At 49.5% G+C, this 12,616-nt stretch overlaps 1 protein-coding gene across 4 annotated transcripts in view; it reads right to left on the reverse strand.

Annotated features, from left to right (window-relative positions):
* The window catches only part of Ccdc88c (coiled-coil domain containing 88C), a 118,885-nt gene that overhangs the window by 60,705 nt on the left and 45,564 nt on the right, over positions 1-12,616 (reverse strand). For all 4 annotated transcript variants that reach the window (XM_021653219.2, XM_060388055.1, XM_021653218.2 and 1 more), the window contains exon 4: positions 8,379-8,448. In XM_021653219.2, the coding sequence (XP_021508894.1) occupies positions 8,379-8,448 (70 nt within the window). The remainder of the gene's footprint in view (positions 1-8,378; positions 8,449-12,616) is intronic.

Genomic DNA, 12,616 nt, shown 5'->3' on the forward strand with positions numbered 1-12,616 from the left:
AAGCATGACATTTCTCAAACTGTAAATGTTCTGTGGTTAAGCTTACAGGATCTGGTTTTCAGAGAGATGGTGCTGGGGATGAAACAATGCCTTTTTCTAGGCCACGAGCAACCCCAGGTAGTGAAGTAAAACAAAACAAAACAAAACAGCAGACACCCACTCTATCTTGTTTTGTGCAGGGAACTCTAGACAATCTGAGTCAGTGGTGGAGTCTAAGAACACCCTACTAGCCTGCTGGAGTCACCCAGTCCTCTGCAGTCAGCGTGGAAAGCAGCAGATAAGCTGGTCAACCTCACACCAAACTGAAAGATGCGCACAGCGCCCAGCTCCCACTGCAGGAGGAAGCTCTCATTCCACACTTGGTGTGAGGGATGGGATGGAAAGTAGCAACACAGTTACAGAACGGAGCTAAGCTGGGTCAGAGGATGAGCACTCTGGACTATCCCCAAAACCCATGCAGATATGGTTAGGAGTCACACCACCCGTCAGGGAGCACGGCCTCGGCCTCAGAGTCCTGTGCAGAAATCTACAGCTGTCAGCATGCCACACAGAACTGCTCTTGCATGATGAATGTATTCCCTGGGTCCCCTCTTTGCTTCCCTTAGGCTGAAGCTGCTGGAATGCTAAGAGCTCACTTCTTGTTGAGATTCAGAACCTGAACGAACCCTGTCCCCTGCAATCGATGTCTGAGGAGCAGGCAAGGCAAGCATGCGTCTTTTTCTGAAGGAGCCCTTCCTGTCCTAGCTGCACACTCAGCCTCAAGGAAGGCAAGAAGGAAGCCATGGGGATATGGAGATAGGGTCAAAGAACAGCAGGGCAGCTCAGCCCTGTCATGCTAACTCAGCAGGCTGAGGACCTGCAAATCGGCCAGGTTTCGTGGGGTCCAGCCTTATATCCAAGAGTGCTGGCCTAAACCTGCAGAGGTATGCTGCCTCAACCAATAAACACAACCACTGTACTTCAGTACCGAGTGCTATGGCTACCGTTTGCATCAACTCCAAACAGTCCCGAAAAAAAGAGCGTCACCGTTTCTGTCTTATAAACAGCAACAGGGCTGAGTCGGAGCGCTAAGATCTGCTCCTGAGCCTGCTGCTCCCTATATCCACACCTCCTCCCTAGCACCCCATACCCACCATGCAGGTGTTCCCACACGTCTGCTGACTGACAGACAGACATTAACTGCTGTAGGAGACCAGGTAAGATAGCAGTTTTGGTTTCCACAGATGAATGGCTTTCTTAGTAATTCTACGTTCAGCTCTCCCCTGAGCTTCTGTGCTGGGGTGAACCGCCAACTCCGTGCTCCCTGGTTTTGTATTTAAAAGTCAGTCATTTCGTAAGCACAATTACAGGGCTGTCCCACTTGTGAAAACAGCAGTTTGAACACGGTATCAATAGTCCCTACGTACGTCAGAGGCTCATCCAAGAGGCTCAGCTCTGGGGCTTTCCTAGAGGCTCTGCCTAACACGAAGGCAGCCATTTATTATTATTTATATTACTTACACAGAATAAGCAACCCACGGCACTGCCATGGAATCACGCACAAAACTGCTATGTATGGGAAGGACAGGGGACAGCTGCCACTAGCCATGCCCCACTTGAGAGGTAGGAAACGGCTTCCTATTCTGGAGCAGGGGAGTCCGTTACCTTTCTTACCCCCAAAATGTGAGTTCACACCCACCAAGCATTGAAGTAACCATGCAACCCCTTATTTGTTTATTCAGTCCTGCAACAAGCATTATCTCATCTGCATGGAATGGTGCAGGGGTCCCCCAAGTGCACCAGCTGCCACACCCTATCCCAGTGCCGCTCACATCCAATCTGTCCTATGCCTCTGAGTGCCCCGGCACTCCCACAAAGGACAGAAGACAGCCGCCCCCAGGTTCTGCAGAACAATTTGAAACCACTGAAGCCCTCAGGACACCCTCACCACCCCAGCCTGTCCCTGTCAGGCTGGGGCTGCAGACCTTGACAGAAAATTCATCAGGGAGAGAGGAAGAGAGAGAGGAACATCCACACAGCTTGCCCAGGAGAGATGAGGGGCTGCACAGAGTCAAAGTACGGCCCAGCACCACAGAAGGAAGCCCAGGCCCTGACAGCAGGGGCAAAGACAGAGACCTTTGACCAACAACATCTCCTCCTTCATTCTCCTCCTCCGACTCGGTCGGATGCAGCCACAGCCTGCAGAACTCCTGCTAGCCGCCATGGCGCTGGTGGCTGAGGCTCTCTCTGGACTCAACCACTCCAGGAAGTTTACCAAACAAAGCCTGGTTTCCAAGCAGGCCCTGCTGGCCAGAGGGCTGGCCCTAGACTACTGCTCTGGCCTGAGCGTACAGGGAGCCAAGCTCCATTTGTCTCCAGGAAGCATGGCATGGGTTTTCAGTGTGGAGGCCACCAAGCCGGCACCACAGCCCGGCGAAGGGACACATTTCTGAACTAGCAGGGAAGCCAGGAGCAAGCTAATATTATGTCCCTCAGAACTTCAAGGTGCTTTTCTGAACTGTTCTCAAGGGTCAAATAGGAGATGACAGAACGACTAAAATCATGACAAGAGTGGGGATGTTAAGAACTGACTGTATTAGCTATTTTCTCTCACTGCCGTGACAGAATACCTGGCGAAAGTCACTTGACAAAAGGCGAATTTAGGCCCATGGTCTGAAGGGATACAAGGAAGGGAAGGTTGCATCCACAGTCAGGAAGCAGAAAGCAGAAAGAGATAAGTGCCGGCCCTCAATGGCTTCTTCCTTTCCCCCCTTTTATTCAGTCTCTGACTCCAGCCCATAGCCTGGTACCGCCCCTACGCTCTCTGAAAATGCCCTCACAGACACTCTTGGAGGTGTTTCCTAGGCGGGTCCCAACCTGATCAAGTTAACAAAGATTAACCATTAACACATTTCCCTCCTCATTCAAAGAACTAAAGTTTTTTCTGATTCATGGGCAGCAAGACTCTTGTTGGTGAAAGTGTCTGTCACCAAGCCTAACAACTTCAGTTTGATCCCTGGCCCTGGCACACACACACACTGGTCTCCTGATGGAAGGAGAAAACCAACTCCTAAAACTCATCATTGGACCTTATGTACACTGTGGTACACACACAAACACACACACACACACACACACACACACACACACACACACACACACAGTTAATGCAGTAAATAAATGAGCAAACAGGGTTAGAAATAAGGGCCTGGATAAATGAGATAAAACCATAGCCAGGCTGGAGAGCGGACACAAGAATGGCTCAGCAGCCCCACCACCCCAGCCACCTCACAGTAGGACCACAGGCAGCCAGCTGGGGAGAAAAAGGGCCTTTTCGGTTCTCAGGGGAACAACCTAGGTATCAGCAAAGCCACTGATGACAGGCAGAGCCTGGGCCCCTGCAGGAGGCATGGTTCCCTAGCTGGCTGTGCAGGGCTTTCTGTGTGGGTTGTGTGAGGGAAGATTCCGTGGCATCCACTAAGGTTGCTGCCTTAGAGGGTAAGGAGGCATGGCTGCCTTTAAGCCTTCCTCCCAGCAGGCCTGGCTCCTGCATGTCTCCAACCCTGGGCTCCTCCCACCTCTGATACCCCTCTTCAGCTCTATAATCTAGATGGAGAATGTCCCCCAAAGGCCTGTGTGTTGAAGGGCTGGTCCCAGTGTGGAACAATAAAGAGATTTAAGACATGAGGCCTAAGGGGAGGTCAAAATTTGGGTCACTGAGGCATGCCATGACCCTGGTCATTTCCTCCTTTGTTCTCTGGCCATAAGGTGGGCAGTTCAGTTGTTTCAAGGCAACTGAATTAATAGGCTGCATCATCCCAACGACATGATCTAAAACAGACCACTCCCTGTATAAGGTGATCATCTCAGGTATTAGTTCTGTGACAGAAAGCAAGCGTAACTTGTCTTCTCTACCAAGAGGGCATCAAAGCCCTAGCCAAACACCACCACTCCCCATTTTCCTGGTTAGGATTAATTATCCCCTCTGCGCACAGATGCACACTGGCATGCTGGCATACCCATCATTATGGACGTTCCTCTATCAACTCCCTGCCTCAGTACATACTGGGGGCTTTTCTATGGCTCCATGGTCCCTTGTTCCAGAATAGTGAGCATGTGAACAGCAAATGCTGGGGACAGGTTTGGGCTGAGCTCCTTCTGCACGGCTCCAGCCAAGGGGCAACAAGCCAAGATGAAAAAAGATGAAAGGGCACTTGGGTCTCCTTGGGAGGGTCAGAATCCAGGCCTGTGTTTCCTCCACCAGAGCAGCAGGACTGGCAGGGTCCTGCACGTGGCCAAGAAGGAAGGCTATGCACAGACCACCCCAAATTCTTTGCCAGCTGTTGGCCAGCTGCTGGAGACCTAGCTCCAACAGCCATGCAAGAACTTGGGACCAATGAATGGCCAACACACTGACAGCTGGTCCCAAGAGTTCCAGCTATATTCACAGAGAGGTCTCTGCAGAGTACACATATGGGGTCACAACCCCTCCACAGAACCCAGGAGTCTAAACTGGAATTTAGAATGAGCAGGGCAATGGTGGTAGCCAGTGTTGCTTGGGACCTATATGGCCAAATACCCACAAACACAACCATCTGCAGATTGTATAGATTTAAGCATGTTTACCTAGAGACCTCTGCGCTGTGTGTCTCCAAACAGGGCCTATACACTTTTAAGGCTCCTCCCTTTCCATTCTAGCTGATGCAGATGAGATCAGCAATTTATGAGCCTGTAAACCACCACCGAGCTTGGATACAAGCCTTGGAAGAAAGAACAAAGCTCTCTTCCAGACCGTTCTATGATGCATCCCAGAAATTAATTTGCTAACACTCTGGCTTCTTGTCAGACAATTATAGTCTTTTTTTGAATGTGGCACAGTGACAGGCCTGGCTGCTGAGACACCCTAAGTTGTCACACACACCACTCTACCTCATTCTACAGTTAGCACTGATGTGAGCCCTTGGTCTCCGCAAACCTCCTGCAGGACACTCTCACCAGCAAACCAAATAAATGGGCTTGATGGATATGTAGCTGGCAGGCTAGCACAGCTCTCTCTCTGTGGGCCATCTCTGGCCTAAGGAAGGCACAGCTGTTACCAAGCAGGGATTAAACATCACCCGGATGACCTTTTTTATGTATCCAAGTCAGTGGTTAAACAGCTGTAGGAAGCTGGGCTTAAAAGGGGTAGCATATGGAGAGACAGGAAGAAGACGGGAGGAGGCTTTCAGCCCATAGGTTGTGGCTGTGTTCACTGAACACACATTTCATGCTAGGCCCTGATCTAGGCACTAAGACTACTCAAAGGGGCTAGGTGAGAAGGGAAATCAAGGCAGGATAACTGGGTCAGAGGTGCTGAGGGACAAGGAGGCCAGAAGAGCCTCAATGAGGAGGTACAATGAGCAAGCAAGGACTTGACAGGGGCTGCCCTTGTGGGTGCCTGAGAGAGGAGGGTAGTGAGCAAGAGGAGAGCAGTCTGTGGCGCCAGGAGGGTGTGTCACAGTGGATTCCACACTCTTTCGGGATCAGAGACCTTGTTCCATTGTGGTGCATGTGCCAACACAAAACTAACCTCAAACAGCAGAATGCTATGATTAACAATGTGGTGTGGGCATCTGCCAAAAAATGGCTCAACTGTGCCCCCATTAGATGCAGGAGACAGACGAGTGAGAAAACAAAACAAAACAAAACAAAAAAAACCAACCAAGAACAATTCTCTCTACCCCAGGGCAGCCACACAATTCTTTTAAAATGCCAATTCTGTTCTTTGTTTAAAAGGAAACACAAAATGCTTTACACATCTATTTTTAAAATTTAAAAACTGAGAACACGATCCCATAAATATGTCTCTCTGCCTCTGGGATTTGTGTTTGCATCTTCTTCCTGGCAGATGTCTCCTGCCATCCTCCCTAGCTCTCAGAATCCCTCAAGAGCCCTGTCAAACTTACCCATCCATGCATCATAGGGAAGCCCTCAAAGATAGCCTGCCGAGGCCACTGTCTAGCATGTCAGTCAGCCCTGTGTAGGCCGCTGGGCTTAGGCATGGGTGTCATTTTTCACTGTAATATTCAATGCTGTCTCATCTCATCACTTCTTAGGAACTGGAACCAGAGCCTGTTGATTATGTATCACAGGGAGGTCCTGGGACCACTCGGCTCACTTGCTGAGGGTCACGTAATTCTGTACACTTTAGGAAAAGCCACTGCCATAAACTGGGGGTGGGGTTGGGGTTGGGGAGGGACATTCAACAGCATGCAAAAAAAGCTGGGTTTCGGTTGTAAATCGGGGTGACAAGATGGCTCAGCAGGTAAAGGCACTTCTTACCATGCCTGATGAGCCACGTCTGGTCCCGGGGACCGACATGGTGAAAGGAGAAACCCAGCTACTGCAAGTTGTCCTCTGACAACCACGGGCATGCCGCGGCACATGTACCTGTGCCCCCTCCCCAACAAACAAACAAACAAGCAAACAAATAGTTGTAACTTAACAAGAACCTACTTCTGTGGGTATTCTGGTTTGGTGCCACACAGGAACGAGAACTTGTTTTCCTGATAACCTGTCTGTGGTAGGGGTGGAGGGGCGTGAGGAAGACGGGAAGAGAGAGAAGAGGCTTCCAGATCTGGGGGCAGCAGAAAGATGAGGGAGCAGCACAGATGACTGAGTGGCTGGGCAGGGCAAGGAGGATGTGTTGGTGCAGTCATTCACCACTGACATTTTTCTTAGTACCGTGATATAACTTAACTATGCGGTCCAAAAAGGTTGTATGTTGGCAACTGCCAAACACAGGGTGTGTGATACAGACAGGAACTCAGGCCCCAGAGAGCCTGAGCTGCCAATCCAGCTGCTCTGCTTATCAGCCTAGTGACAAGGGTGTGTGCACAAATAAATTCCTCACCTATAAACGGGAATGACACCGACACACCCCAGAAGCACAGTCATTTCCACACTTTAACATGTGTTCAAAGGCTGGCACAGGAGCCAGCATTCTGTTCTCCAGCTCCTCTGCTGCCCTCAAAGCAGACAGGACAGCAACCCATGCTGGCACAGCCACCTTATAAGGAATTTCCCCCCTCCCCCCATCTCCCGACTAACACCAGCCTCTCATCAACCTAGAAGGCAACACAGTTCTTGGCAAAGTGACCCCCCTTCCCCAGTGTCACCCCAGTCTCAAAGGCCCCAACCTTCCCTGCAGTTCAGAGGTGGTTGGATGGTCCACATGTGGCCTTCTCCAGCTCTTCCTAGAGAGCCAGAAGATGAAACCAGAGTGGGGGTTTGGAGAACCAAAGGCTACCGTTGCTAATGCAATGGGACGGAATGAGAAAGGTCCTTGCAGGAAGGAGCCATCAAACAACGTGGTGGAAGGGACACCATATTGTGATGGTGATGAATGCTCACAGGCCCAGTGCCAAGGACGAATCTTTTTTTGGAGTATAATAAATAAATAAATAAATAAATAAATAAAAATAAAAGGACTCATTGCCAGCTGGAGCCCAGAAAGAGTGTCCTGCCTACTTCTACTGTACCAGGAAGCCATTGCTGACACTCCCAAGGCTGGGCTGCTCTTTTAAAAGAGCTGGTCACTGGTATGCTTTTCTTCCAGTCTCAAAACAGCTTAGGTATTGTCCCAGTCAGGAGAAAGGACAGCTAGACCCTGGGCTGTCAAGGCCAAGGAGCAGCCCACAGAGTGAGGCTCCTTCTGTAAAAACTGCTATGTCTCATCAGGACCCTGCCCTCAGCCCACCTGGCAGGTGTGGTTCCCTTGCTTGCTGTAACACCTCACCCACCCCAGGGTTCCACACAATGAATGAACAAGGAGAAGCCAGCACAAAGAGACCCTGGAGCCGGGGTGCACACTGTGCTGCAGTGTGACGATGTAGAAGGGGCCCGCCCAGCACCGTTCCAAGCCACCTGGGAATCACCTGCAGGGGTATGACGCTGTGACTCCTGTAGGAGGGTTTGCCACTCTATAGAACATCCGCAGGCACTGCAGGATCCCCAAGGAGAGACGATGGCTCCCAAAAAGGTGCTTATTTCCCAATCTAGGCATGCATCCGCCACAATGGAGTCGGATGCCAAGTTTACAGAGAAGTAGAACCTGCAGAGCCCATCACAATTCCATCTCCCCAAATCAGACCTACCTCCTCTGAAGGGACAAAGCAAACGCCCTCTCTGTCTCTGCATGTACATCTCAGGACAGAGAGGGATTCACGCTCTAAAGGAAGAAATGCATGCTTGGCCTAAAGCCTCAGGACAATAAACCACTCTTTAAGATCTCACCAAAACCATCACGTGCTTCACTGTGCTGGCTCCAAGCTGGCAGCCAGAGCTGTGGCTAACAGCTGTCCAAACTGATGGCATTGCCCAGGCACTACAGGAGGTAGGGGGAGGGCGCTTGCACTCACCAGACAGTGGGTCTTTGCCAATCATCAAAACATTGGGTAAATTCATTACGATCAGCTGCTGGAGAACTTCCTACAGAGACAGAGAGAGAAAGACACCGTTAAGAACAGGAGACAAGAGGAAAGAGCTGTTAGGTAAATAACAGCCAATCAAGTCACCGGAGAAGTGTGCAGCTGCCACACGGCAACCATGAAGGCCCTAGATGATGGGATGAGTCATTCAGCAGAGAGTGTAATCATTCTGTCCTGCTCATCAAATAAAAATGATGGCTGCATATGCAGAAACTTGGGGGAAGAAGATAAATGACATGCCAGAACTGAGCTGCTCCTTAAAAGCTACCCCAAATTGGTTTTTTTTTTTTTTTTTTTTTTTTTTTTTTTGTTCATATAGCTGATGCAGTTAAAACAAAATAGGGAATAAACAATGGTGATGCTACGGAGCATTTACAGTCTGAGGACTGAGGATCTGAGCATAGAATAAAGCTTTGAAGCAAGGCTTGAAGGAGGAGATTTTATTTTATTTTACAGGAAGTGACCTTCCTAAAAGAAAAAAACATATGGCTACTCAGCCCAGTTGGAGAAGGTCGCCTTGGGGACAGTTGCCTCCTGACCATCATACAGAGTCCTCTGAAAGAAGGCTCCATGTGCACATATGGGTGGATGCGTGCGCACATACACACACAAAAAGAAAAATACAGTTTTATAGAAGGCAGGGAAAAGAGTGGGTGGCACAGCAGGTTTCTCCTGAGCTGCAGTGTGGCCCAAATTTCTCTGCTGCATGAACAGGAAGCAGTGGCTGTGTTTAGCAGGCTTCCCACTGACAGAGTCCCAGAGTTGAGCACCTCAGAACCATCTTAGAACCACCTGACAGGACTGTCACACATCACCTCGCCAATCATCTCAAACGCAGCTCAGGTGGCAACACTGGAAAATGGGGTTCTTGGGCCATCACGCCCATCCTATTAGGCAGTGCCCTCCCCGGGGGCGGGGCAGCATGAGGCTACCCTAGGAGAACAGGACCATCCTTGATATCTGTCTGCACGCCATTCCAAGTCCCAGTGGCTTTCCTGCCACCTTGCCCAGGTCTCTGAACCGTCAAGCCAAGCACCGTACAGGAAGCAATGTTTTCCACACTGTTTTCAAGGCAATCTGTCAAGTCTCTGAGAAGCTTCGTGCTAACACTACGCAAAATATCACTAGAAAGTGCTGTTAGGAAAACTGTCTTTCAAAACAGGAGGCTTAGCTTCGGTTAATCAGTACTTCCCAATTTCCCTCAAGAAAGGTGTTATTCATGCAACGAAGAAAAATGTTTTATGGCATGGTGGTGCATGCCTATAATTTCAGCACTGATGGGGTGAGGCATGAAGACTGTGGTGAGTTCCAGGCTTAGCCTGAGCTAAAAAAAAAATAAATAAAAATAAAGAAAGAAACAATACTTTATAAACAGGCTTTTAAAATGTTCCTCTTAAAACACCAGGAGTCTCCTAAAACCCAAGTCAATGGGGGAAAAGCTCAAAGGCCATTAACCAGTTCCCCTGAAGAACCATCCATTACTTTCCAGCAAAAGCAGGCTCAAAGGGCAGCCACTGCCAGTAATGTGTAACTTGAGACACATAGCAATTCCAAATTTTCCAGAAGGCCGCTTTAAAAAGGTAAATAAAAGTGAATACTTTTAACCCAGTGAACCTAAATGTAATCATTTTTAAAATGTCAAGATTAAAATGGATTCATTTTAGATTCTTTTTTTCAAGGATCTTTGAAATCCAGAGTGTCCTTACACTTAGATCACTCTGCAATTTGTATGCAATTTGGAAAAACTTGAATTGTATGTAGATTTAATAAAATTTACAGAAGAACAAGTCAACTTCAATTCCTTGGTTGTTCCAAACGCACTTAAATGAATACCTGTTCTTTCCATTCAAGTGGACTAAAACGGTAATTCATATCCCCGGATGCAGCAGTCTTTTCTCTGACAACCATGGAGAGCTAGCTACAGGACACCCACAAACGGGCACTTGGTGGCCCCTGAGTTCCCTTGCACCTTTGACCTACCCCAACAAAAGTCCAGTAAATGTGTTGAGGCTCCAGCAGCTACGGAGCCTCCCTCCATGCCAGGCCCTCAGCCTAGTGGGGACGTGAGCGGGGTGCCGACGAGAGCCCCTTCTGCCTGGCACTCAGAACAGAAAGCCACTGTGAAGCGGCAGCCACACAGTCTGCTAGGGACACCTGGTCCCACCCTGGCTGGCTGTGAGCAGCAGGGCTGGCTGGTGCTGGAGTGCGGCCCAGCGCTGTACTCCCCACGGACCCCCAGACCCAACCACCCCAAAATACCACAGCTGCATCCTGATGTGGGGATGAGGGACAATCCTGGACAAAGCCTTGGGCTTGACAAATTATCCTTCCAGAGAGCACCCCCTCCCCCACTACCCAGTGTGGCGGGGTGGGTAAGATTTCAGTACCCTCCCCACTGCACTTCAGATCTGCTGTCGCAGCCTCACACGAGGTGCTGTGGAATCCCCAGATTTTCCTTTTCATAAATGAAAGTGGACTAAATCCAATCCTGAAACGGCCCACTGGCGGTTAACCGCCTGAAACAATCCCACAAATCTGGGTCAGTGGAGGGTGTGTTTGCAACCCGCAGAGAGAGCTTGAGCCCCAGGAAGAGCCAAGCACGAAAGCAGTGAGCACTGTAATAGATACCCTCTCTGCCATCCTAATCTGGGCCTCAAATCCAAAATAAAGGATCTCATCAATTGTTCAAGGCCACGGGGACCAGCCAGAACCCTCTCAAGAGGCACAATGTCTCAGGGCAGCACCTGCGAGGGCACTATGAACAAGGCAGATGACAACCTCCCTGGATTTTGATCCTGGCTATCAGGAGGCACAAAGTGGCCAGTTTCAATGCCTGTGGTTTTCAGCAGTCACCGGAGGACTTCTAAGAACATACCAGGCATGGACCTTAGGTCTATGAACCCAGTATTTAGGGCTGAGGCAAGAAGACTGACATGAATCGAAGGCTAACCGAGCTACACAGTGAGATCCTGCCTCACGTGTTTAATAGGTTGGGGGAAAAAAAAAACCCTTGAGAGAGCCAAATACAGTGTTCTATATTACAGTGATCAGGAACACAAAGTTTTCCCTGCATTTTCTAAAGATTCCTCAATACTTCCATCACTTTAAAATAATCTAACTTTAAAAGTGCAGAATCTCATTCAGAAAACATACCGAGAGAGGCATTCATTACCAGGCATGACAGACCCAGTGGAAGAAAAAAAAAATCCATTATCCATCCTTTCCCAGGACTGAGCACATGCAGAGCGCCTGGGTTTGATTTCCAGCGCTAGGAGAGGAAAACAATGGCAACCACCAATGGCGTCACAGACGAAATGCACTGCCAACAAACGACCACAGCACCTTAATCCTCACGAAGAACAGATGCTGGCTAGGTTAGGAGAACCCCAGATCTCGGTGAACAGGGGTCCTGAAACCAGGGATGGGGCAGGCGGAGACTCTAGGGAGCTCCCAGAACAGGCAGGGGCCTGTGGGTAGGGAATCCCAGAAGAACACTAGACATTGACAGAGCAAAGTTGGAGACTCACTGTAAAGTCTAAACATCCAGCCGGGCCCATCAGTCTTCACCATCTGTTTGAACACAGTAAGTGTTCTCTCCTACAGGTGGGAGAAACGTAAGTTACTGAAAGAGAGCAGCACCAGGCCGGGCATTGGTGGCACTTGCCTAAAGCCCTAGAACTCAGGGAACAGAAAGAGCGCCACAAATTCAAGTCCTGCCTGGGATATATCGTCAGGCCGTTTCTCAAGAAACTAAAGAGCAATCCAGGTGTGGTGGTGCACACCTATAACCCCAACATCTGAAAGACTGAGGCAGGAGGATCAATTTGAAACAAAAGGAGCAAAAGAGATCAGGATAAAACTACTTTTGTAGGCACGTGTAGAGAGGGTTAATTTGGGATTGCTCCATCAAGAACAATGATTTCAGCCTGGGCTTGGTGGCCCATGCCTTTAATCCCAGCACTGGTGGGGAAAGAGGAGCAGAGGCAGGCAGATGGATCTCTGTGAGTCTGAGGCCAGTCTAGTCTACACGGCAAGTTCCAGGCCAACTGAGACTACATGGTAAGTCTCTGTCTCCATAACCAACCAACCAGCCAAACAAACAAACGAATCATTTCATTTTAAGGGGCCCCTGGCAGACAGCCAGTGCCCTTAATGGCAGAGCCATTTCT

The sequence above is a fragment of the Meriones unguiculatus genome, chromosome 7 (assembly GCF_030254825.1).
Source record: "Meriones unguiculatus strain TT.TT164.6M chromosome 7, Bangor_MerUng_6.1, whole genome shotgun sequence".
In the NCBI taxonomy this organism is placed as follows: Eukaryota; Metazoa; Chordata; class Mammalia; order Rodentia; family Muridae; genus Meriones; species Meriones unguiculatus.